At 45.8% G+C, this 27,827-nt stretch overlaps 1 protein-coding gene across 1 annotated transcript in view; it reads left to right on the top strand.

Annotated features, from left to right (window-relative positions):
* Nucleotides 1-27,827, top strand: part of USP40 (ubiquitin specific peptidase 40) — a 145,137-nt gene that overhangs the window by 25,533 nt on the left and 91,777 nt on the right. Inside the window, exons 7-9 of the mRNA XM_075317462.1 lie at nucleotides 744-887; nucleotides 3,750-3,878; nucleotides 7,957-8,040. Coding sequence (XP_075173577.1) covers nucleotides 744-887; nucleotides 3,750-3,878; nucleotides 7,957-8,040 — 357 coding nt within the window. The remainder of the gene's footprint in view (nucleotides 1-743; nucleotides 888-3,749; nucleotides 3,879-7,956; nucleotides 8,041-27,827) is intronic.

Below are 27,827 nucleotides of genomic sequence, written 5' to 3'. Positions count from 1 at the left end.
TGCCGGCTCCTGCTCTGTGCACATGTGGCTGCAGTACACATCGGGTTAATTAACCCGATGTATACTGTAGCAAGGAGAGCAAGGAGCCAGCGCTAAGCAGTGCGCGCGGCTCCCTGCTCTCTGCACTGTGACATGTAGCTGCAGCACACATCGGGTTAATTAACCCGATGTGTACTGTACCTAGGAGAGCAAGGAGCCAGCGCTAAGCGCGGCTCCCTGCTCTCTGCACATGTAGCACAGCGACGTTATGATCGCTGCTTCTGCTGTGTTTGACAGCTAAGCAGCGATCATAACAGCGACTTACAAGGTCGCTGTTACGTCACAGAAAATGGTGACGTAACAGCGACGTCGTTGTCGCTGTCGCTTAGTGTGAACCCAGCATTAGTTGTAGTCCAAATCCGCCCCGTCTGTAAGTAGCAGCTTCTGTCTATGGAAATGTGCATTTAAAGCCTGGTGTGGGCGGGGACAGCTCTCCCAGCACTGCTACATGCAAAATCTCACATCTTTCATTATGTCAGAATGGCTGCAGCCACTAATTTAAGTGATACATTGTTGCACTCAGGATGTCTTTGCCTACATCATGCTGCTCTTAGATGAGGTAGCAAAAACCTGCTGACAGATTCCCTTTAAACATGGCTCATAAAACAGCTAACAAAAATTGAGCATCATGCAGGCCGGGTTTAGTTTATATTCAAAAGTTCCCATTTGTGCTTCAATTTATTTCTGATTTTTTGTCTTAACAGTCTGCAAAACTGGGAAAATTACCGCCCTTCATCACAGTTTCTCTTCTAAGGTTCAACTTCGATTTCACAAAGTGTGAGCGGTATAAAGAGACGTCACGATACACTTTCCCTAACCGCCTCATCATCCGCCCATTTTGTGAGCAGGTTTGAATGGGATTCACTTTTTTATTTATTTAGTTTCTGTGTAACAGCATAGATATATCTGATGGGTTACGCCCCTCTAAACTTGTCAAATATTGTCAGATTTTTATGGAATTAGGTCATGTTTAAGCTTAGCATTTGTTTTCGGTCTATCAGTCGCATGGGACCAGAAGACTCACCTAGGTTTTACAGGAGTAAAAAGATTTGAAGCAAAAAATGTCATGACGCGTTGTTATGGGGGTTCTGCCACTGTTCTGGGGGTAATATCTCCCAATTCTGTACTAATGTTTGCTATCCTAGGCCCCTTCCTGGTATATATTTCCCTATCCTGGTGTATATGTGGCTCATCCTGGGCCTGTCCTTGTATGTATGTCCCCCATCCTTGTGTATATGTTCCCCATCTTGGTGTTTATGTTCGCTATCCTAGGCCCATCCTGGTATATATTATGTCCCTTAATCTTGTATATATTCCCTTTATCCTTGTATATATCTTCCCCCATCCTGGTACATATGTTCCCTATCATGGGCCCATTCTGGTACATATGTTCCCTATCATGGGCCCATCCTGGTACATATGTTCCCTATCATGGGCCCATCCTGGTACATATGTCCCCCATCATGGGCCCATCCTGGTACATATGTTCCCCATCATGGGCCCATCCTGGTACATATGTTCCCTATCATGGGCCCATCCTGGTACATATGTTCCCTATCATGGGCCCATCCTGGTACATATGTCCCCCATCATGGGCCCATCCTGGTACATATGTCCCCCATCATGGGCCCATCCTGGTACATATGTTCCCCATCATGGGCCCATCCTGGTACATATGTTCCCCATCATGGGCCCATCCTGGTACATATGTTCCCCATCATGGGCCCATCCTGGTACATATGTTCCCTATCATGGGCCCATCCTGGTATATACAGTTAGGTCCAGAAATATTTGGACAGTGACACAAGTTTTGTTATTTTAGCTGTTTACAAAAACATGTTCAGAAATACAATTATATATATATATATATATATATATATATAATATGGGCTGAAAGTGCACACTCCCAGCTGCAATATGAGAGTTTTCACATCCAAATCGGAGAAAGGGTTTAGGAATCATAGCTCTGTAATGCATAGCCTCCTCTTTTTCAAGGGACCAAAAGTAATTGGACAAAGGACTCTAAGGGCTGCAATTAACTCTGAAGGCGTCTCCCTCGTTAACCTGTAATCAATGAAGTAGTTAAAAGGTCTGGGGTTGATTACAGGTGTGTGGTTGTGCATTTGGAAGCTGTTGCTGTGGCCAGACAACATGCGGTCTAAGGAACTCTCAATTGAGGTGAAGCAGAACATCCTGAGGCTGAAAAAAAAAGAAAAAATCCATCAGAGAGCTAGCAGACATGCTTGGAGTAGCAAAATCAACAGTCGGGTACATTCTGAGAAAAAAGGAATTGACTAGTGAGCTTGGGAACTCAAAAAGGCCTGGGCGTCCATGGATGACAACAGTGGTGGATGATCGCCGCATACTTTCTTTGGTGAAGAAGAACCCGTTCACAACATCAATTGAAGTCCAGAACACTCTCAGTGAAGTAGGTGTATCTGTCTCTAAGTCAACAGAAAAGAGAAGACTCCATGAAAGTAAATACAAAGGGTTCACATCTAGATGCAAACCATTCATCAATTCCAAAAATAGACAGGCCAGAGTTAAATTTGCTGAAAAACACCTCATGAAGCCAGCTCAGTTCTGGAAAAGTATTCTATGGACAGATGAGACCAAGATCAACCTGTACCAGAATGATGGGAAGAAAAAAGTTTGGAGAAGAAAGGGAACGGAACATGATCCAAGGCACACCACATCCTCTGTAAAACATGGTGGAGGCAACGTGATGGCATGGGCATGCATGGCTTTCAATGGCACTGGGTCACTTGTGTTTATTGATGACATAACAGCAGACAAGAGTAGCCGGATGAATTCTGAAGTGTACCGGGATATACTTTCAGCCCAGATTCAGCCAAATGCCGCAAAGTTGATCGGACGGCGCTTCATAGTACAGATGGACAATGACCCCAAGCATACAGCCAAAGCTACCCAGGAGTTCGAGTGCAAAAAAGTGGAACATTCTGCAATGGCCAAGTCAATCACCAGATCTTAACCCAATTGAGCATGCATTTCACTTGCTCAAATCCAGACTTAAGACGGAAAGACCCACAAACAAGCAAGACCTGAAGGCTGCGGCTGTAAAGGCCTGGCAAAGCATTAAGAAGGAGGAAACCCAGCGTTTGGTGATGTCCATGGTTTCCAGACTTAAGGCAGTGATTGCCTCCAAAGGATTCGCAACAAAATATTGAAAAAAAAAATATTTTGTTTGGGTTTGGTTTATTTGTCCAATTACTTTTGACCTCCTAAAATGTGGAGTGTTTGTAAAGAAATGTGTACAATTCCTACAATTTCTATCAGATATTTTTGTTCAAACCTTCAAATTAAACGTTACAATCTGCACTTGAATTCTGTTGTAGAGGTTTCATTTCAAATCCAATGTGGTGGCATGCAGAGCCCAACTCGCGAAAATTGTGTCACTGTCCAAATATTTCTGGACCTAACTGTATATTCCCCATCATGGGCCCATCCTGGTACATATGTTCCCCATCATGGGCCCATCCTGGTATATATGCCTCCCGTCATATGACCCTGTTCTGCTTTCTGTGACCCTGCTTTCTTCCCTCCCACAGTGAACTAGTTACATTTTGGACAGTAAAACGTAAGTCCTAAATTTGGGGGGGAAAGGTGCATCTTATAGTCTGAGAAATACGATACTTATGTTATCCTTTCCACTTGAATTGTCATCCACTCCTCTATCCTCTTTCTTCTAGAATCAAATAGAGGATTCAGTGCAAATGTATGAACTATTTTCAGTGATCATACACAAGGGTGGATGTTATGGAGGCCATTATCATGCATACATTCGGGATGTAGATGAGCTGGGACACTGGAGCTGTCAGGTAAAATTTGTTTCTATTGTAAAGACATATATTCTGATTTTTAGTGAAGCTGATAATACACATTTTGTTTTTTCTCAAGATTCCTTCGAAATTAAATAATAATTAAAAAACTTACAATAAATTAAGTTGTCACACGCAATCAATTACCACAAGTGCTCGCTGTTCCAGATATCGACCCCCTGAAAAAACTGCTTGTCGGCGGCTTTTGTCTCTGTGATTGCCCATGGATACATTCTGCAGTTTTTTTTCATCGTGTCGCACATGCTCAGTAGGTACCAGCTATTCTTGTATAGCTAGTATCTCCTCTTTAATATGCATTGCATATGTGATTGTACCGTCATCACTGCACCGGATGGACAAGGGCGCTGTGCACCTGCTGCTGTCAAAAGAGGGTCAGTTCTCTTGTCTGAGTGTTCCCCTCCCGGCCGGCTGGGTGACTGAGCAATCGCAGGAATGCCACTAAACCACCAATATTTTTTCTCATTAAAAACATGAATATTTCTTTTACTTCTTTATTATAATGGATACCTCTAACCAATAAACAAAACTGGCCCTGTAACTATCTCTGTTGCACAAAGCAACCAATCAGAGTGCAGCTTTCATTTTTTTAAACAGCTCTAGTAAAATGAAAGCAGCACTGTGATTGGTTTCTATGGGCATCGTTGTCAATATCTGAAGCTAGGAGAGGACGCATTGAGGAAATATATATGAAACTGAATCGTAAACAGAATTGGAGGATCAAAAAAGAAGATTTTGGGTACTCACCGTCAAAAATCGCTTTCTTGAAGCCTTCATTGTGGCACACAGGAAACCAGGGGTGTATGCTACTGCCACGAGGAGAATGACACAAGGCTAAAAAGGGTAATTTTCTCCTCAGTAGGATACAATCGCCAACTGGAGCGAAGCTGGTCAGTTGTTGTGAAAGCAGTAAGAGAAGCAACCTAAAATGAAAAAAGCTGGCTAGCTGATTTATTTGGACTTTGCAAAGGCGTTTGATACTGTACCACATAATAGGCTTATACTGAAGCTCCAGAAAACGGGACTAGGAAAAACTAAATGCAATTGGGTAAGGAATTGGCTAAAAAATAGGAAACTAAGAGAGAGTAGTCATAAATGGTACATTATCTGATTGGGCTATAGTCAGCATTTGGGTACCGCAGGGATCTGTGCTAGGACCAATTCTTTTTAATCCCTTTATTAATGACCTTGTGGATGGGATTGATAGTAAAGTGTCAGTCTTTGCTGACAACACCAAACTATGTAGGATATTAAAAACTGACCTTGATAGTACAATATTACAAAACAATCTGGATAAGATGTCAGAATGGACAGATACTTGGCAAATGAGATTTATTATTAATAAATGTAAAGTAATGCACCTAGGACGGAGTAATCCTATAGCTGCGTATACATTAAATGGAAGTAAACTCGGGATTACAGAACAGGAGAAGGACTTGGGTATTCTCATTACAAATAAGCTGAGCAGCAGCACTCAATGTCAAGTGACAGCTGCAAAACAGATTGACCATATTTCAGCCAAATCTTTCCCTTGCCTTCAAAGAAGTAGAAGAGTTTACCCATTCATCAAACCTGACTGTGCATGAAGCAATTCCTATATACCGTGAGATTTAGAGATGTTGCCCATGTGGTTACGGCTTTGCCTCCAACCCAAGTTAGTGTAGAGAGGTTGTTCTCTAGCCTTAACATTTTTAGGTCAGATATGAGGTCCTCTTTGAAGGAGGATCTGATAGATGCCATACTATTGCTCAGAACAAATTCATAAACTGCACAAATGTTATTCTGTACATTTTTGTGAAAACTGTTTTTCCCCATTTACTGGCACAGTGTATTGTAGATTTACAATTTATTAAAGTTTTTTGTGTTCTAAACTTGTATTCCAGTAAATATGTTTTATGTTCTAGCTAAACAGCTTGATTATTGCATCATGATGATAATTAAATGATGTTACCATTTTACTACAGTAAATTTATCACAAACATGAGTTATGTACGAGGGAGTCTGAGTCTGAATCAGTGATATTGAGGAGTCTGAGTTGGAGTTTTGGGTTACCAACTCCTCATTCCTGGTAGAGATACTCCATAGTTGTGGTTGAGGACTAGACGTCATGGTTTGAACATACACATCTCTGCCATGAGTAGCAGTATGAGAGGGAAGGGACATACACCAAAAAAAACGGCTAAAAGGACTCCCGAGCTGAGGATAAGTGAACGGAGGAGTGTAGAAGTGAACTACATTTAGGAAGAAGAATCCAGCACTCAAATTGTGATTGAAAATTAGGTCTTCTGTACACAACTCAAGTGTAAAATATGCGAGAACATGACGCTTCGGCCTATCTGACCTTCATCAAACCCACATGCAGGAGAAGAGCCAGGGACAGCAAGTGAAGCAAAGCACTGGTTGCAGAAGCCTATGGTGCGCTATGGGGTAACGCACATTACCCCATAGCGCATTACTAAAAAAAACAATTCTAAGGTAGAAATGATGCTGAGTGCAGTGCTGTGTCTGCCTCCTATGGACACTAAGCTAAAATTGACCAACTTGGCTCCAGTTGGTGGTTGTATCCTACTGAAGAGGAGGAATCTTTTTTTTCTTGCCTAGTGTCAGCCTCCTATTGGCAGCAGCGTACAACCATGGTATCCTGTATCCCCCCCATGAAGGGCTAGAGAAAGCTTTATACAGGGTGGTGGAGATGGACAAGAGTTACATGCTGAAAGAGATATGAGGAACTGGAGACATGGCTGGGGTACTTTAGAGGGGTTTTTAGACTACAGGAAGGTTGAGATATTTTGGAGAAAAAAAATACATTCTGGGATAACCCTTTAACATGCATTTATGTTATTAAAGGGGTTATCCACTACTTTTACATTGATGGTCTATCCTTAGGATAGGTAACCAATGTCCGATCGGCCGGGGTCCGGCACCCAGCACCTTTGTCAATCTGCTGTATTCGGTCCTGGCAGCAGGCAACCAGAAATGCTCAGTTCCGCAGCTGCTCTGTCTTCTGATAGGGGCTGCAGCTGGGTACCGCACATTCGCCACCTGTTGATCTGAATAGAGGCGGATGTGCATTACCCGGCCTCAGAAGAAAGAGCAGCTCCGGAACTGAGCATTTCCTGCCTTCGCTGTCAGGACTGAGAACAGCTATTCGGCGAGGTACGGTGTGTCGGCCCCCAGCCGATCAGACATTGATGACCCATCCTAAGGGGCACTTTGCACACTACGACATCGCAGGTGCGATGTCGGTGGGGTCAAATTTAAAGTGACGCACATCCAGGGTCGCAGGCGATATCGTAGTGTGTAAAGCCTTTTTGATACGATTAACGAGCGCAAAAGCGTCGTAATCGTATCATCGGTGTATGGTTGGTTATTTCCATAATTTGGAAATGACCGATGTTACGATGTTGTTCCTCGTTCCAGCGGCAGCACACATCGCTGTGTGTGAAGCTGCAGGAGCGAGGAACATCTCCTACCTGCGTCCTGCCGCTCACGCCAGCTAAGTGGAAAGAAGGAGGTGGGCGGGATGTTTATGTCCCGCTCATCTCCGCCCCTCCGCTTCTATTGGCCGCCTGCCGTGTGACGTCGCTATGATGCCGCACGACCCGCCCCTTTAATAAGGAGGCAGTTCGCCGGTCAGAGCGACGTCGCAGGGCAGGTAAGTGCATGTGAAGCTACCGCAGCAATAATGTTCGCTACGGCAGCTATCACTAGATATCGCAGCTGCGACGGGGGCGGGGACTATCGCGCTCGGCATCGCAGCATCGGCTTACGATGTCGTAGTGTGCAAAGTGCCCCTTAGGATAGGCCATCAATGTAAAAGTAGTGGCTAACCCCTTTAAGTAAGTTATTGGTGACAGTCATCTTCTGAATAATCCAACGTGTATGATCGGCTTTAGATTTGCTGTTTCTCCTACCTGGTTCATGCATCTTCCCATTACTTCCTTGTCAATTAGGATTAAAATGTATAATTAATGAATGAAGAGAGGCAATTGTAAAAAATATGTTTATTTTCACTGGTTTTATAATTGATAATATTTATTCCTATTTGATATCTTTGCAGGAAGAGAAAAAAAGCAAAGGATCGGGCGATATATTGGAAGAGCAAGACTGTCCCGCTGCTATCCTTGCTGCTGTTATTGCAGAGGTATTTACACTAATTAATAAAATCTGCAGATGATGGCGCTTCTAGCAATTTGTACATTTTTTGCCTAGTTTAAGAAAAAATAAAAAATCAGTTGAACAATATTGAACTCCTTTGATGCAAATGGACATAACTGTTCATTCATGCCAGGATCCGCATGTATAGAGCGGGCTCAGGAGCTGTGCTGCACAGCTGGCATCCGCTTGTAACAGCGGGGACCGGAGCTTACTCAGATTGCTGCTTTTTAACCATTTAAATACCGCTGTCAAGTACTGACCAGAAGTACTGAAATGGTATGATCACCAGCCTGCATCTGAAGGCTTCCATAGCTGTCATCTGGGTACTCCTGGGGTGATCGTCATAGGAGGGAGACCATGATTTACAATATGTACTGTAATACTTTTTTATTATTATTACAATAAATAGAGCAAGCTGTAAGAAGATCACAGTTACAATGTCGTATCTATCAAAGTATCAAATTAATTATAGTCCACAATAAAAAAGACTTTGAAGTCTAGACTCACCGCTAATTTTAGGAACCTCTTCACTGGAGGTAAGGAGTGTGCTGCTCCACTGCTGGCCAACAGTTGCACACATGAATAGAAAATGTAGAAGAGCTGGCACTCCTCAGAGAAAGCTAAAAACTGTTTTTCTTTATTTGTGCATTTCATTAAAAGGTTACATGCATGGTTCCATATAGCCCCTCTGCTGCTATATGTTCCCTTAATCGTCGTAGAGATATCCTACCCTGTCTAACGCACTTAAAAACATTAAAGGACCAATCATGTGAAATCAGATATGTACTGACATGTCATTAAAAAAAAAAACCCCGATTAAATAGCATAATTGGACAAAGCAGCTTAGTGTGTGTATATGTGTGTATACAGCTCTGGCAGAAATTAAGAGACCACTGCAAAATCTTCAGTTTTTCTGATTTTTCTCTTTTATATTTTTGAGTAAAATGTAAATTATTCTTTTATTCTATAAACTACTGACAACGTCTCCGAATTTCCAAGCAATAAATTTTGTATTCTTTTCTGAAAATGAGAAATGGTCAAAATAACAAAAAATGCACAGTGCTTTCACACCTCCAATAATGCAAAGAAAACAAGTTCATAATCATTTAGAAACAACAGTACTAATGTTTTAACTCAGGTAGAGTTTAGAAATCAATATGTTGTGGAATAATCATGATTGTTAATCACAGCTTTCATGCTTCTTGGCATGCTTTCCACCAGTCTCTCACACTGCTTTTGGGTGACCTTATGCCACTCCTGAGGCAAGAATGTAAGCAGTTCTTCTTTGTTTGATGGCTTGTGACTATCCATCTTCCTCTTGATTTACATTCCAGAGGTTTTCAATGGGGTTCAGGTCTGGAGATTGGGCTGGCCATGACAGGGTTTTGATGTGGTGGTCTTTCATTCACACATTGATTGACCTAGCTGTGTGGCATGGCACATTGTCCTGCTGAAAAAACAGTCCTCAGAGTTGGGGAACATTGCCTGAGCAGAAGGAAGCAACTGTTTTTCCAGGATAACTTTGTATGCGACTTGAATCATACGTCCTTCGCAAAGTTTAATCTGCCCAATTTCTAGAGTAAGGAAATCTTCTCTGATTAGTCTAATTTTCAGCTTTGCCCAACACTTGGTCGTCTAATGATTAGACGGAGACCTGGAGAGGCGTACAAGCCACAGTGTCTTGCACCCACTGTGAAATTTGGTGGAGGATCGGTGATGATCTGGGGATGCTTCAGCAAGGCTGGAATTGGGCAGATTAAACTTTGCAAAGGATGTATGAATCAAGCCGCATACAAGGTTATCCTGGAAAAACAGTTGCTTTCTTCTGCTCAGGCAATGTTCAAGGTTGACCACAGATTCTCACTTTGATTAAGGTCTGGGCTCTGACCAGGCTGCTCCACCACACTTACATTTCCTGTTAAAGAGAATCTATCACCAGGTTTGTGCTCCCTTATCTGAGAGCAGCATAATATAGAGACAGAGACCCTGATTCCAGCAATGTGTCACTCACTGAGTTGTTTGCTGTCATTTTGATAAAATCAATGTCTTCTCTGCTGCAGATCTTAGCAGTTATACAGAGCTCATGAATATGTTGGACTGTGAGTGATCACGTGACTTTCGGTGGTTGCCATGGTAGCACAGGGTCATGTGATGACGCCTGCAGCTATGATGAGTCACTTTCGTTTTCACTCGGCCCGGAGCCGAATGAATCAGGAAGTGACTGTATCTGCTGATTACAGCTGTATAGCTGTGATCAGCAGATAGTGCAGAGCGATCGGATTGCTGATCGCTATAGCCCCCTAGGGGGACTAGTAAAATAAAAAAAAAGTTTTAAAGTTTTAAAAAATTAAAAAAACCTAAAAGTTCAAATCACCCCCCTTTCACCCCATTGAAAATTAAAGGGTTAAACAAAAAATAAATATACACATATTTGGTATCGCCGCGTTCAGAAATGCCCGATCTATCAAAATATAAAATCAGTTAATCTGATTGGTAAACAGCGTAGTGGCAAAAAAATTCCAAACGCCAAAATTACGTTTTTTGGTCGCAAGTTTTACGCAAAATGCAATAACAGGCGATCAAAACGTAGCATTAGCGCAAAAATGGTACCATTAGAAACGTCAGCTCGAGACGCAAAAAATAAGCAGTCACTGAGCCATAGATCCCAAAAAAATGAGAACGCTACGGGTTTTGGAAAATGGCGCAAAACATACGCCACTTTTATTGGACAAGCTTGTGAATTTTTTTTAACCCCTTAGATACAAGTAAACCTATACATGTTTGGTGTCTACAAATTCGCACCGACCTCAGGCATTACACCCACACATCAGTTATACCATATAGTGAACACAGTGAATAAAACATCCCAAAAACTATTGTGCCATCACACTTTTTTTGCAGTTTTTCCACACTTGGAATATTTTTGCTGTTTTCCAGTACACCATATGGTAAAACGTATGGTTTCATTTAAAAGTACAACTTGTCCCGCAAAAAACAAGCCCTCATATGGCAAGATTGATGGAAAAATAAAAAAGTTACAGCTCTCGGAAGAAGGAGAGCAAAAAAACAAAAACGGAAAGTGCCCGGGGGCTGAAGATTGGAGGGATTGGAGAAGCAAGAAGCTCATTTGCATATTTCCAGTGAATTCTGGGAAGAGGAGAAGAGTCGCCGTAAGCTGATCGATTGCTGGGACTTGCCGGGTCTCGCTGTTTGAGGACATCGCAAAACTGCGCGCCTGTCATACGCTACATCAGCAATATGGAAGAGAAGAAAATCCACATGGTCCCCTGCAACACATGCTATATGTTTACGGATCTGCCGCACAATAAATCCAACTTCACCTGTCAAAAGTGCAAACTTGTTGCCCTTTTAGAGGAAAAGGTGCAGGGACTGGAAGAAAGAATAGCAACTTTGAAGCTAATTAAAGAACATGAGAACTTCTTGGACGAGGCAGAAGCAACCATTCAGGATATGGAAAGTGAGAAAAGCTTCAGAACACATACAGAGGCTGAAAGGTGGACACATGTGACCAAAAGAAGCCAGCGTATCAAGTGGTCGTCACCACCCACACAGCTTAGCAACCAATATGAAGCCCTTATGCTGGAGAACGAAAATGGCACAGCTCAGGATGATACCATATCTACAGGAGAAGACACAGTATCATCAAAAGAAGTTACTTTGTCAACAAAAGCAGAAACAAAAGACACACAAAAGCACTCAGGAGCAACAAGCAGTGCGTCCAGAAAGAAAAGAAGAGTGGTAGTTATGGGCGACTCACTACTAAGAGGCACGGAGGCAACTATCTGCAGGCCGGACATAACCGCACGAGAAGTATACTGCCTCCCGGGAGCAGAAATCAAGGATGTGGCCAACAGGATACCAACTATCCTCGGATCCAAGGACGAATACCCGTTCCTATTGATACATGTAGGAACAAACGACACGGCAAGAAATGATCTACCAACTATTTGCGAAGACTTTGAAATTCTGGGGAAGAAAATAAAGGAACGGAACGTGCAGGTTGTTTTCTCATCAATCCTCCCAGTCGATGGCCATGGTGTCAGAAGATGGAATAGGATATTAGATTTGAACAACTGGCTACGACGGTGGTGCAGGCAGCAAGGATTTGGATTCTTGGACCATGGAGTGAATTACCTCTACGATGGACTTCTCGCAAGAGATGGGATACACCTCACAAAACCTGGGAAACACACGTTCTCCAGAAGGCTTGCCACACTCATCAGGAGGGCTTTAAACTAGAAGAAGAGGGGATGGGAGAAAAAACAGCAGACAAGAACATGCAACAGAAGGACAAACTAATCAAGGATACTAGATGCCGTAAAGAGGACCCAAGACAGGGTACTAAGAAGGAAGCTAAGAAAAGGGGAGCAAAACATCTTTCCTGCATGCTGACCAATGCAAGAAGCCTGACCAATAAGATGGAGGAACTGGAGCTGGTAATGTATGAGGAAAAATACGACATAGTAGGAATAACTGAGACATGGTTAGATGATAGTTATGACTGGGCGGCTAACCTGCAAGGATATGAATTGTTTAGGAGGGATTGTAAAAAAAAGGAAAGGGGGTGGAGTCTGTCTATATATAAAGTCCAGTTTAAAGCCCAGACTAAGAGAAGATATTCAAGAGGGAAACGAAGAGGTGGAGTCTCTATGGGTGGAGATACAAGGAGGGAAAACTAATAAAATCCTCATAGGGGTTTGTTATAAGCCACCAAATATAACAGAAACTACTGAAAATGTATTATTGAAACAAATAGACAAAGCAGCAAATCACAATGAGGTGATTATTATGGGGGACTTCAACTACCCCGATATAGACTGGGAAACTGAAACCTGCGTATCTCAGAAAGGAAACCGGCTTCTGTCAGTAACTAAGGATAATTATCTGTCCCAACTTGTGCCGGGCCCAACTAGAGGGGCAGCCCTTCTGGACTTAATATTAAGCAACAGGCCAGATAGAATAACAGACGTACGAGTGGATGGGCACCTAGGGAATAGTGACCACAATATAATACAATTCCACTTGTCCTTCAGTAAGGTGCCTTGGAGGGGGGTTACAAAAACGCTGAATTTCAGGAAAGCAAAGTTTGATCAGCTTAGAGAAGACCTTTGCCAAATTGATTGGGACAATGTCCTCAAAAATGGGAGCACAGAAAATAAGTGGGACATTTTTAAATCGGTATTAAACACCCACTGCGAGCGAGCCATACCATACGGAAATAAAAGGGCTAGGAACAGGAGAAAACCAATGTGACTAAATAAGGATGTAAAAGGGGCAATGAATTATAAGAAAAAGGCATTTAAAAAGCTAAAACAAGAAGGCAGCGAAGAAGCATTAAAAATATATAGAGAAAAAAATAAAATGTGTAAAAAAACAAATACATTTAGCAAAAGTAGAAACTGAGAGACTCATTGCTAAGGAAAGCAAAACAAAGCCCAAACTATTCTTTAATTATATAAACAGAAAAAAGATTAAAATTGATGGTGTTGGCCCTTTAAAGAATAATGAGGGTAAAATCATAGAAAGCGATGTGGGAAAAGCAAATGTTTTAAATACTTTCTTTGTCGCTCCATTGGGAGACCCAGACAATTGGGTGTATAGCTATTGCCTCTGGAGGCCACACAAAGTATTACACTTAAAAGTGTAAGGCCCCTCCCCTTCTGGCTATACACCCCCAGTGGGATCACTGGCTCACCAGTTTTGTGCTTTGTGCGAAGGAGGCAACACATCCACGCATAGCTCCACTTTTTAGTCAGCAGCAGCTGCTGACTATGTCGGATGGAAGAAAAGAGGACACATATAGTGTCCCCAGCATGCTCCCTTCTCACCCCACTGTATGTCGGAGGTGTTTGTAAGGTTGAGGTACCCATTGCGGGTACGGCGGCAGGAGCCCACATGCTGATTCCTTCCCCATCCCTTTTTACAGGGCTCTGGGTGAAGTGGGATTTACCGGTCTCCAGGCACAGAGACCGTGCTCCATCTACAGCCCCTGGAGAAGATGCTGGATGGAGCGGAGTACATCAGGGACATGGCCCTGCTTCCTCAAGGTACTCTGTGTCCCCGTGCATTTGGCGCTCACACCGCAGCATGCTGGGTGTTGTAGTGCGCCGGGGGACATCAGCGCTGCGGCGCCTGTGCCATAGCCTCATTCAGCTTAGCTGAAGCAGGCACACTTATGGGACTCGGCCGCGCCGGCCGCTGGGACTGCGGCACGGCTGGCACTTGTAGTGCGCCGGGGACTTCAGCGCGGCCTGCGCTTTTACGGCGGCCGCGCTGATAACTACAGTCCCCGGCTTTTGCGGCCTGCTTCCGTTCGTTCCCGCCCCCAGACCTGCCAGTCAGGAGAGGGGCGGGACGCTGCCCACGTCTAAGACTCGGGCGCGCCGGCCGCTGGAACAGCGGCGCGGCTGGCACTTGTAGTGCGCCGGGGACTTCAGCGCGGCCCGCGCTTTTACGGCGGCCGCGCTGATAACTCGAGTCCCCGGCTTTTGCGGCCTGCTTTACTTCGTTCCCGCCCCCAGACCTGCCAGTCAGGAGAGGGGCGGGACGCTGGCCACTTCTAGGGCGGTCGCGCCGGCCGCTGGGACTGCGGCGCGGCTGGCACTTGTGGTGCGCCGGGGACTTCAGCGCGGCCCGCGCTTTTACGGCGGCCGCGCTGTTAACTCGAGTCCCCGGCTTCTGGGCCTAGTCTCCCTTCGTTACCGCCCACAGCCCTGACAGTCAGGGTAGGGGCGTGACGCTGCAAGAGCAGAGCTGAGAGCTGGAGTATGTTTTGCATACTCCACCCCTCTCACTGTGTGCAATTCCCGCACTTTCTCAGGCACGCCCACGGCTTCCTTCTCTACAAGGACACCGGCAGCCATTAGTGTCAGTTTCTGTACGATACAGAGACAAGTGTGGAAGACCCTGGCATTCTGATAGTCACACAATCGCTGTAACAGGCGTTAAGCAGCACCTGTGGTGCTAACCCCACTAGTGCAGAAGTGCACTTATAGATATGCTTGTACTATATACATTGCACTGTTTGGTCGCACGTTGTATATACCCTCCTGGATTATGCGGAGGAGTTATCAGCATATTCTCTGTGTAAAACAAAGGTGCAGAACCACATGTTTTTCTATACAGCTGGTACAGCATGTACGGCTATACGGCCGGCAGGTACATAGACTCCCATTGTATGCACTAATGGCCAGGGGATGAGGACGGTGTCTGCAGTATTTACTGACAGTTTTTCTGAGACTATGGCTATGATACTAGAAGCCTAGCAGTCCGGACATGTCTCTCACAATATGGGCACTGTTGAATCATTGATCCATGGCCCCCCTCAGTGTGAATAACTAACAGCTCCGGGAATGTCACACGCATCCCAGAGTCACGGCTCTGCACGGACGTCAGTCCCAGACAGCCTAAGTGGGCTCGCTATGAGCGGCCTCGGTTTCATCAGGGTCCTAACAGAAGGACTCGCTATGTAATGAGGCGGAAGTAGCGGCTCAGGATTCTGATCCTGAGACCGCTCTCAATCTGGATACACCTGATTGTGACGCCATAGTAAATAATCTTATAGCGTCCATCTATAGAATGTGGGTTATTTCTCACAACTCCTCCAGTGGAGGAGTCAGCTTCACGTATTTTTCTGGACCACTCTGCCTTCAGAGAGGCAGTCCAGGAACACCACGCTTATCCAGATATGCGCTTCTCCAAACGGCTTAGGATACACGCTATCCCTGTCCCCTGACTTGGTCAAGGACTGGACCCAATGTCCAGAGCGGCATCCTCCAATCTCCAGGCTTGTAGCTAGATCCATAGTTGCAGTGGGAGATGGAACTGCAAACTCAAAGATGCCACTGACAGACAGATGGATCTCTGGTCGAAAGCCATCTATGAGGCTGTCGGCGCACCGTTGGCTCCGGCATTCTCTCCCTTGGGGCACTCCAAGCTATTTCAGCTTGTCTTACACAGATTGACACGGTTACACGTACATCTGTGCCGCAGGTGGCATCCTTAACCTCTCAAATGTCTGCATTTGTTTCTTACGCGATTCAGGTTGTCCTGGACTCTGCGAACCGTGCGGCGGTAGCCTCCGCTACTCCGTGTTTTTAAGCAGAGCCTGGTCTGCTCGTTAAGTGAATGGAAGGCAGATTCTGCTTCCAAAAAAGGTTGCCTAACCAGTTGCCTTTTTCTGCTGACCGACTGTTTGGTGAGCGTTGGATGTAACCATCAAACAGTCCAGGGGTAAGGATTCATCCTTTCCTCAGCCCGGACACAACAAACCCCAACAGAGCAAGAGGCAGTCGGGGTTTTCGGCCTTTTCGAGGCTCGGGCAGGTCCCATTTTTCCTCGTCCAAGGTGGACTCAAAAGGATCAGAGGAGCTAAGATTCTTAGCGGGCTCAGTCTCGCCCAAAAAAGCGACAGTCGGAAAACCCGCTTCCAAGGCGGCTTCCTCATGACTTGCGGCCTCGGTCCGTAGCAGGCTCTCCCGCCTTGGCGATATTTAGCTGCCATAGGTCAATGACCATTGAGTGTGAGACATTCTGTCTCACGGGTACAGGATAGAGCTCACTTCTCGTCCTCCAACTCGATTCTTCAGAATTTCTCCACCTCCCGGCCGGGCCGCTGCTCTTCTGCAAACAGGGTGCACTCTATAGGCAGAAAGAGTGATGACCCCCGTTCCTCTTCAGGAACAAGGTCACGGTTTTTACCCCAAATTCTTTGCGGTACCTATAACAACGGGCCGTTCCGTCCCGTTCTGGATCTAAAAATGCTCAGCAAGCTCGTGGACACCAGGCGGTTCCGGATGGAATCCCTCCGCCATGTCATCGCCTCAAGGTCCCAAGGATATTTCCTAGCATCATTAGGCATCAAGGATGCTTATCCACACGTGCCGATTGATCCAGAGCACTAGCGTTTCTACGCTTCGTTATAGGAGACGAACACCCTCTGTTCGTAGCTCTACCTTCCGGCTAGCGACAGTCCAACTGGTCTTCGCCAAGGTCAGGGCAGCAGTAGTCACAGTCCTGCACTCTCAGGGTCACTCTGTGGTCCCGTATTTAGACGATCTACTTGTCAAGGCACTCTCTTAGGAAACATGCCAACACTGCCCGAACGTTGCGCTGGAGACTCTCTAGAGTTTTGGGTGGATCATCAACTTTTTAAAGTCAGATCCGACCCCGACCCTATCGATAACATATCTAGGCATAGAGTTTCTTACTCTCTCAGCGATAGTGAAGCTGCCGCTAGACAAACAGCATTCACTACGGGCTGCAAGCTCTTCTTTAAGAACCAGTCGCACACATTGACACGCCTCATGCACTTCCTACGTAAGATGGTAGCAATGGAGGCAGTTCCTTTCGCGCAGTTTTACTGCGTCCACTACAATGGGACATTCTCCGCCAATGGGACGAGGAGTCGACGTCCCTCAACAGAGTCGTCGTTCTTCTCAGGCGGCCAAGGAATCTCTACGGTGGTGGCTTCTTCTCACCTCTTGGTCAAAAAGAAGGTCCTTCCTATCCCCGTCTGGGCGATAGTTACGACAGACGCGAGTCTATCAGGGTGGGGAGCAGTTTTTCTCCACTACAGCGCTCAGGGTACGTGGACTCAGCAAGAGTCCACTCTTCAGATCAATGTTCTTGAACACAGAGCAGTGTATCTTGCCCTACAATCCTTCCAACAGCGGCTGAAAAGCAAGCATATCCGACTTCAGTCGGACAGCTCCACAGCGGTGGCATACATCAACCACCAAGGAAGAACGCGCAACCGGCAAGCCTTCCAGGAAGTCCGGCAGGTTCTGATGTAGGTGGAAGACACGGCATCCACCATATCCACAATTCATCCCAAGTGTGGAAACTAGGAAGCTGACTTCCTAAGTCGCTGAGGTGTGGCCGAAAGATTATGATCTCCTCACCCGGACGGGTTTCAGGAGATCTGGCGCCGCTGACAGAGGCCGGACGTCGATCTAATGGCGTCACGGCACAACAACAATGTGCCAGCTTCATGGCACGGTTTCACAATCATCGAGCTCTGGCGGCAAACGCCTTAGTTCAGCATTGGTCGCAGTTCCAGCTACCTTAGGTGCCACCTCTGGCATTGTTGCCCAGAGTACTGCGCTAGATCAAGACCGACTGCGGCCGCACCATCCTCGTCGCTACAAATTGGCCGAGGATGTGTGGTACTCGGTTTTGTGGTGCCTCACGGTAGGCTAACCGGGGGCACTACCAGACCAATCAGACTGGCTGTCTCAAGGGCCATTCTTCCATTTGGATTCTACGGCCCTCAACCGGATGGTGTGGCATTGAGTCCTGGAACCTAGTGTCGTCAGGATTACCTCAGGACGTGGTTGCCACCATGAGACAGGCTAGCATACCAACGTCCGCCAAGATTGACCACAGGACGTGGAAGATGTTCTTATCTCGGTGCTCGGCGCAGGGTGTTTCTCCCTGGCCGGTTGCATCGTCTATGTTTCCTTCCTTCCTGCAATCTAGGTAGGAAAATGGGTTGTCGCTCAGTTCCCTTTAGGGACAAGTCTCAGCGCTATCTGTATTTTTTCAGAAACGACGACTTCCTCAAGTACGTACGTTCCTACGGGGAGTTTGTCTTCTCAGCACTCCGTACAAGCGGCCGTTAGAGCCCTGAGATCTGAACAAGGTTCTAATTGCTCTCCAGATGCCGCCTTTTCGAGCCTTTGAAGGATGTCTCCCTTCCCGTTTTTCACGGGAAGTGGCCTTCTAGTAACGGTCTCGTCTCTTAGGAGAGTTTCCGAGCTAGCAACGCTCTCATACAAACTCCCTTCCTGGTCCTTCACCAGGACAGGGTAGTTCTGCGTCCGGTTCCGGAATTTCTCCCTAAGCTGGTATCCCATTTTCATATCAATCAGGATATCACCTCACCTTCTTTGTGTCCTCGTCCAGTCCATCAATTTCAGAAAGATTTGCATCTGTTGGTTCTGGTGAGAGCACTCAGGTTCTACTTCCCGCATGGCGCTCCTGCGCCACCCGGATGCACTCTTTGTCCTTGTCGCTGGTCGGCGTAAACAGTCGCAAGCTTCCAGATCCACCCTTGCTCGGGGGCTCGAGGCACCAATTCTTGAAACCTACAGTTCTACTGGGCTTCTGGTTCTCTCAAGGCCGAAGGCCCATTCTACCAGAGCCGTGGGTGCATCCTGGGCATTACGGCACCAGGCTACGGCTCAGCAGGTGTGTCAGGCACCCACCTGGTCGAGTCTACTTACTTTTACCAAGCATTATCAGATGCATACCTACGCTTCGGCAGACGCCAGCCTAGGTAGATAAGTCATTCAGGCGGCGGTTGGCCACCTGTAGGAGAGGGCCGTTTGACGGCCCTATCATGAGGTATTCTTTTACCCACCCAGGGATTGCTTTTGGACATCCCAATTGTCTGGGTCTCCCAATGGAGCGACAAAGAAGAAGGGAATTTTGTTTACTTACCGTAAATTCCTTTTCTTCTAGCTCCAATTGGGAGACCCAGCACCCGCCCTGTTTTCTCGGGGTTTTTCTGTTTTTTCGGGTACACATGTTGTTCATGTGGTATGGTTCAGTTCTCCGATGTTTCCTCGGATTGAATTGGTCTTTAAACCAGTTATTGGCTTTCCTCCTTCTTGCTTTGGCACTAAAACTGGTGAGCCAGTGATCCCACTGGGGGTGTATAGCCAGAAGGGGAGGGGCCTTACACTTTTAAGTGTAATACTTTGTGTGGCCTCCAGAGGCAATAGCTATACACCCAATTGTCTGGGTCTCCCAATTGGAGCTAGAAGAAAAGGAATTTACGGTAAGTAAACAAAATTCCCTTCTTTTTTCTCAACTGTGTTCACACAGGAAAAGCATATGCCACGGGAAATGCAGAGTGATCATGTAAACGCTTCATTAAGTATGACCTGCCTAACCCAGGAAGAAGTGCAGAACCGACTTAGTAACATTAAAATTGACAAATCACCAGGCCCTGATGGCATTCACCCTCGGGTATTAAGGGAGTTAAGTAGTGTGATAGACAGGCCTCTGTTCCTTATATTTAAAGACTCTATAGAAACTGGGTCTGTTCCACTGGATTGGCGGCTAGCAAATGTGGTACCAATATTCAAAAAATGGTGTAAAAGGGAACCTGGAAACTATAGGCCGGTAAGCTTAACATCTGTTGTGGGTAAAATGTTTGAAGGGTTTTTAAGGGATACTATTATGGAATGTCTCAATGTTAATAATTGTTTAACTCCATATCAACATGGATTTATGAAGGATCGCTCCTGTCAAACTAACCTGATCAGCTTCTATGAGGATGTAAGCTCTCACATGGACCGAGGAGAATCATTGGATGTCATTTATCTCGACTTCGGTAAAGCATTTGACACTATCCCACATAAAAGACTGCTAAGTAAAATGAGAAAGCTTGGGCTCGGGGAAAATGTGTGTAGATGGGTAGGTAGCTGGCTTAGTGGTAGAAAACAAAGAGTGGTTATTAATGGCGCATACTCAGATTGGGCCAGGGTTACTAGTGGGGTGCCACAGGGGTCTGTATTGGGCCCCCTACTATTTAATATATTTATTAATGATCTGGTGGATGGTTTACAGAGTAAAATATCAGTATTTGCAGATGATACAAAACTATGTAAGGTAGTTAACACAAAGGAGGACAGTTTGCAACTACAGATGGATTTGAGTAAATTGGAGAATTGGGCTGAAAAATGTCAAATGAGGTTTAACACAGATAAGTGTAAGGTTATGCAGATGGGAAGGAGAAACAGATGCTACGATTACTTACTAAATGGGAAACCGCTGGGGAAATCAGACATGGAAAAAGACTTAGGCATCTTAGTCAATAAGAATCTAAATTGGAGTGCCCAGTGACAGGCAGCAGCCACCAAAGCAAATAGGGTGATGGGATGCATTAGAAGAGGTCTGGGGGCACGAGATGAAAACATCATTCTTCCTCTGTACAAATCACTCGTCAGACCACACTTGGAGTATTGTGTGCAGTTTTGGGCGCCGGTGTTCAAGGAAGACATTACTGAACTTGAAAGGGTTCAGAGGCGGGCTACTAAAATAATAAATGGAGTGGGTGCATTACAATACATGGAAAGGTTATCAAAATTAGGTCTATTTACTCTAGAAAAGAGAAGACTTAGGGGAGGGTAAGTAGCAGTATACCAAATCAATAGATCCACAGTAATTGACCTAATTAGCTGGATCAGACTTAGAAAATAGAGACTAAACTTAAAATTTAACTTTTAATATATATGCGGATAAAAGTGAGCATAGGCTCACAGGTTAGAAACATAGGTGGCACAAATCCACCCAAAATAAAATTGGGCTAAAGATAGAGGGCCCAAAGTAGTGTGCCTCAGTAAGGTACCACAGTAGCAGATTCCAAACCTATAGTTACTGGTCCCACCTGAAGCAAAATCACACAAAGAACCAACAAACAGAACCCCATCCACATGGGAAAATGTATATCTGTGTGTATCAAAAAGAAAAACCTCCTAGACCGTTGTGAGCCGTATATTTCATAAATCCCACCCCAAGTGGGAACGGTCTTACCAGGTCCGGAGATTACACGGGCATAAAGGACAGGTTAGAGGTTCAGGCAGGGGGCTGTTTCAACAGCATATCCAGATCCCTCAGAGACCTCAACCACAACAGGCATATAGTCACCGTGCCCACTCCCAACGTTTCAAGAGCAGATCATCAGGGGAGTTCCAGTGGGGAAGTGCAGTCAAACGGTATCTTCACCGGATGACTATCAAAAAATGCCCAGGTCACTGTGGAAAAAAATACATAGAATGAGCCCTAGGGCCGTCAGTCAGGCCATATGTGTCTAGCCCATAGGTTCCCAACACTCACCGCATCGTGGCGTACAGATCGGACCCAAAGTTCATAAATGCCGCGCTTGGCGTCCACAGGACGCTCCATAAATAGCACGGCGCATGCGCAAATGGGTACGTCATCGGTGACGTTCACTCCCAGAATACTTCCGGGCCGGAAGTGACGCGGCATCGATCACCGTCGATGACGTTCACTCCCAGCATACCTTCAGACCGGAAGTGACTCATCATCAATCGCCGCGTCGCCACAAAAGCGTCACGGCTAATACCCGATGTGGCAACATCCGGGTATGTGGAACACAAGCTAAATCCTATATTCAAAATGAAACAGGACGCACCTATAATGATATGGGCGCCCTGTATACTAGCCGCGGACCAATCAAACAATAGTGGGCACGTAGGTTCAAGTCCATGGGCGTGCCGGTATACAAACATAGTGGCGATGGTCAGACTACACACAACAGATAATTAAAAAGGGTTGGCCAAAGGTGGTCATGGAAAGTGTCCAAATATTATGAGAGGAGGGGGGAGGGGAGGGGGCTTAAATCCAAAGGATGGGGCTCACTAAAGTATAGAGGGGGGCCAGTACACAAGATCATAGGATGGGGAGAACGCCCCATACATCCTCCAGGGTTCAATGATATACAACGCCAAGAGGAAGGGAGTTATCCGGAAGGGGGGGGGGGGGGGAGAAGGGGCATGTAGCAGAAGACCCCATACCTAGAGGGCTAATATCTTAGGAGGACAGTCATGGTCATGGTCAGGGTGGAAAGAAAAAAGCTAAAGTGCACACTCACCTCTGACCCTAACTGAAAAGGCCCTACCTATCATGTGGGGGTCGGCACCCTAGTAATCCCCCGCCTGCGGTGCCCCCACTCGGGCGTCGGCTATCCCTCCTTCAAACCACCCTACTACTAGGGTGCTCCTAAGAAAGGTATGAAAGACAGGGATTCATTCAATCCTCCTAGTGTCATTGTGTCCAAGCTGTAAATCCAGAAACACTCTTTCTGAAGGATGATCCTATCCCAGTTGCCACCCCTGCGGGGGGGGGGGGGAATGAGGTCGATGCCCATTACTCTGAAACTTCCCAGGTCACCGTTGTGACAGGTATTAAAGTGTCTCGCCACAGGTGTGTCGTTCTTCTTAAGGATGTCACCCTTATGCTCCCCCACTCTGCGTCTCAGTTCCCTGATCGTCTTGCCCACATACATTTTGCCACATCCACAGGTCACCTTGTATACTACCCCTTTCGATTTACATGTTATTAACGACCGAAGGGAGTATACCCTGGTGCCACTAGAGTTCTTAAAGTCCTTCCCTTCCTCTATAAAATTGCAGTTTATGCAGTCATGGCATTTGAAACAGCCTTTTGTTCCAATTGCTGTCCTCACTGGTCTATTTTCCTCAAAGTGACTGTGCACTAGTCTATCACCTAGAGATTTTGATTTTCTAAAGGTGATTGATGGGTAACTGAGGAGAAGCTTATTGATTGTGGGATCCATGTGCAATATAGACCAATGTTTGCTTAATGTCTGTCTCAGGTCAGTTGCACCATTATTAAACGTTGTAATAAATCTCAGGACGTCGGAGTGGTCATTATTCCTATGGGTGGGGTTTATGGGACGTTTGAGAGAGAGGGGCTACCCGGAGGGGGTGATTGCAAGGGCATACAAGTCCACATGTGAGCTGGATCGCAGTAGCCTATTAAACCCCAACCATAGGAATAATGACAACTCCGATGTCCTGAGATTCATTACAACGTTTAATAATGGTGCAACTGACCTGAGACAGACATTAAGCAAACATTGGTCTATATTGCACATGGATCCCACAATCAATAAGCTTCTCCTCAGTTACCCGTCAATCACCTTTAGAAAATCAAAATCTCTAGGTGATAGACTGGTGCACAGTCACTTTGAGGAAAATAGACCAGTGAGGACAGCAATTGGAACAAAAGGCTGTTTCAAATGCCATGACTGCATAAACTGCAATTTTATAGAGGAAGGGAAGGACTTTAAGAACTCTAGTGGCACCAGGGTATACTCCCTTCGGTCGTTAATAACATGTAAATCGAAAGGGGTAGTATACAAGGTGACCTGTGGATGTGGCAAAATGTATGTGGGCAAGACGATCAGGGAACTGAGACGCAGAGTGGGAGAGCATAAGGGTGACATCCTTAAGAAGAACGACACACCTGTGGCGAGACACTTTAATACCTGTCACAACGGTGACCTGGGAAGTTTCAGAGTAATGGGCATCGACCTCATTCCCCCCCCCCCGCAGGGGTGGCAACTGGGATAGGATCATCCTTCAGAAAGAGTGTTTCTGGATTTACAGCTTGGACACAATGACACCAGGAGGATTGAATGAATCCCTGTCTTTCATACCTTTCTTAGGAGCACCCTAGTAGTAGGGTGGTTTGAAGGAGGGATAGCCGACGCCCGAGTGGGGGCACCGCAGGCGCGGGATTACTAGGGTGCCGACCCCCACATGATAGGTAGGGCCTTTTCAGTTAGGGTCAGAGGTGAGTGTGCACTTTAGCTTTCTTCTTTCCACCCTGACCATGACCATGACTGTCCTCCTAAGATATTAGCCCTCTAGGTATGGGGTCTTCTGCTACATGCCCCTTCTCTCCCCCCCCCCCCCACCCTTCCGGATAACTCCCTTCCTCTTGGCGTTGTATATCATTGAACCCTGGAGGATGTATGGGGCGTTCTCCCCATCCTATGATCTTGTGTACTGCCCCCCTCTATACTTTAGTGAGCCCCATCCTTTGGATTTAAGCCCCCTAACCCTCCCCCCCCTCCCCCCCTCCCCCCCCCCCCCTCCTCTCATAATATTTGGACAGTTTCCATGACCACCTTTTGGCCAACCCTTTTTAATTGTTTGTTGTGTGTAGTCTGACCATCGCCACTATGTTTGTATACCGGCATGCCCATGGACTTGAACCTACGTGCCCACTATTGTTTGATTGGTCCGCGGCTAGTATACAGGGCGCCCATATCATTATGGGTGCGTCCTGTTTCATTTTGAATATAGGATTTAGCTTGCGTTCCACATACCCGGATGTTGCCACATCGGGTATTAGCCGTGACGCTTTTGTGGCGACGCGGCGATTGATGATGAGTCACTTCCGGTCTGAAGGTATGCTGGGAGTGAACGTCATCGACGGTGATCGATGCCGCGTCACTTCCGGCCCGGAAGTATTCTGGGAGTGAACGTCACCGATGACGTACCCATTTGCGCATGCGCCGTGCTATTTATGGAGCGTCCTGTGGACGCCAAGCGCGGCATTTATGAACTTTGGGTCCGATCTGTACGCCACGATGCGGTGAGTGTTGGGAACCTATGGGCTAGACACATATGGCCTGACTGACGGCCCTAGGGCTCATTCTATGTATTTTTTTCCACAGTGACCTGGGCATTTTTTGATAGTCATCCGGTGAAGATACCGTTTGACTGCACTTCCCCACTGGAACTCCCCTGATGATCTGCTCTTGAAACGTTGGGAGTGGGCACGGTGACTATATGCCTGTTGTGGTTGAGGTCTCTGAGGGATCTGGATATGCTGTTGAAACAGCCCCCTGCCTGAACCTCTAACCTGTCCTTTATGCCCGTGTAATCTCCGGACCTGGTAAGACCGTTCCCACTTGGGGTGGGATTTATGAAATATACGGCTCACAACGGTCTAGGAGGTTTTTCTTTTTGATACACACAGATATACATTTTCCCATGTGGATGGGGTTCTGTTTGTTGGTTCTTTGTGTGATTTTGCTTCAGGTGGGACCAGTAACTATAGGTTTGGAATCTGCTACTGTGGTACCTTACTGAGGCACACTACTTTGGGCCCTCTATCTTTAGCCCAATTTTATTTTGGGTGGATTTGTGCCACCTATGTTTCTAACCTGTGAGCCTATGCTCACTTTTATCCGCATATATATTAAAAGTTAAATTTTAAGTTTAGTCTCTATTTTCTAAGTCTGATCCAGCTAATTAAGACTTAGGGGAGACCTAATAAATATGTACAAATATATCAGAGGGCCATATAGAGATCTATCCCATGATCTGTTTGTACCAAGGACTATGACAAGAACAAGGGGGCATACTCTTCGATTGGAGGAAAGAAAATTCCTACATCAGCATAGAAGAGGGTTCTTCACGGTAAGAGCAGTGAGGCTCTGGAACTCTCTTCCTGAGGAAGTGGTGATGGCCAACTCACTGAATGAATTTAAGAGAGGAATGGATGCTTTTCTTGATAGCAAAAGTATAGAAGGTTATAAATAGCATAATCTTACAGGTAGATAGAAGAGCGACCAAGATTATTAGAGGAATGGGTGGGCTGCAACACCAAGACAGGTTATTAAACTTGGAGTTATTTAGTTTGGAAAAACAAAGGCTTAGGGGGATCTAATCACAATGTATAAACATATGAGGGGACAATACAGAGACCTTTCCAAAGATCTCTCTACACCTAGGCCTACGACTGGAACACGGGGGCATCCGCTACGTCTTGAGGAAAGAAGGTTTAATCATAATCATAGACGAAGATTCTTTACTGTACGAGCAGTGAGACTATGGAGCTCTCTGCCACATGATGTTGTAATGAGTGATTCACTACTAACATTTAAGAAGAGCCTGTACGCTCTTCTTGAAAAATATAATATTACCAGTTATGTATATTAGATTTTATGACAGGGTGTTGATCCAGGGAACTAGTCTGATTGCCGTATGTGGAGTCAGGAAGGAATTTTTTTCCCCATTGGAGCTTATTTGACACATTGGGGTCTTTTTTGCCTTCCTCTGGATCAACATGTTAGGCTACGGGTTGAACTAGATGGACTTAGAGTCTCCCTTCAACCTTAAAAACTATGAAACTATGAAGGGGTTAAACCACTCAAGTATTGCTTTAGCAGTATGTTTTCGGTAATGGTCTTGTTGCTGTCCACATTTTTACATCATAAGACCAATACGACACCTAACAATTGATCAATAGTATTACGCCATTGCGAGCCTTCAAGCGGGATGTTCTCAGACGGAAGTGGCCACTGAGCTTAGAGTGTCACTAGCAGGTTGCAACAGGGATACAGAGAGACTGGAAAAGTTACAGAAAGGCATAGAAGTGGGCATCTTTTGGCCACATCCCACGCTGTTAACAACTTTATTGTGAACAAAGCCCTTCAGAACTGGACGATGAAGGCCTAACAACTACACGCACATTCAAATTAGTTGAGAGGCACCCAAGTGTCATGTCAGACCGTTAGAAACCATTTGCATCAGCGTGGTCTGCGTGCTAGATGACCTGCAAGGGTATTGACCACACCACTAGGCACAGGCATCATTGTCTTGCTGGACGAGGGACCACGCTGACCAGAAATGATAGCCACCAATGATGTTGCAGACATCAAGAAAAGTGCTATGCATCAGCCACTCTTGTCACCAGATGAGCTTTTGGTGATAGAGTGTGGGCTGGTGTATCTAATCAATACAGAACTCTCCTACACTTTGAGTGGTGCAGTGACAGCCCCTACTACTTGAATAACCTAATTAATCCAGTCCTTGTGCCTTTGCATCATGAACAGCACAAGCCTAATTTCATCTTCATGGACAACTGTGCTCCAGCTCATTGAGGTCACATCATTAGGGAACGGCTGCTGGAGACTGAGGAACCTCAAATAGAGCTGCTGCACTTTCTCCAGACCTGAATCTCATAGAAAACCTGAGGGTACCCCAGAACCTCAATGGCCTTAGGGCTGCCCTTCAAGAAAAGGGGGATGTTATGCCTCTGCAGATAATAACTTCACTTTTGAACAGCAGGAGATGTTGTTGTAAAGCTGTAATTGATATTCTAGGCCACATTTCAAGTTATTGAGACTGACATTTTGGGAGGGGTATACCCACTATTGTGTTGGCTTTTGTTTCAGTAAAT

Source organism: Anomaloglossus baeobatrachus, chromosome 7, assembly GCF_048569485.1.
Source record: "Anomaloglossus baeobatrachus isolate aAnoBae1 chromosome 7, aAnoBae1.hap1, whole genome shotgun sequence".
Taxonomy (NCBI): domain Eukaryota; kingdom Metazoa; phylum Chordata; class Amphibia; order Anura; family Aromobatidae; genus Anomaloglossus; species Anomaloglossus baeobatrachus.
The sequence above is the reverse complement of the archived record's forward strand: the minus strand, read 5'-3'. Positions and strand labels throughout refer to the sequence as shown.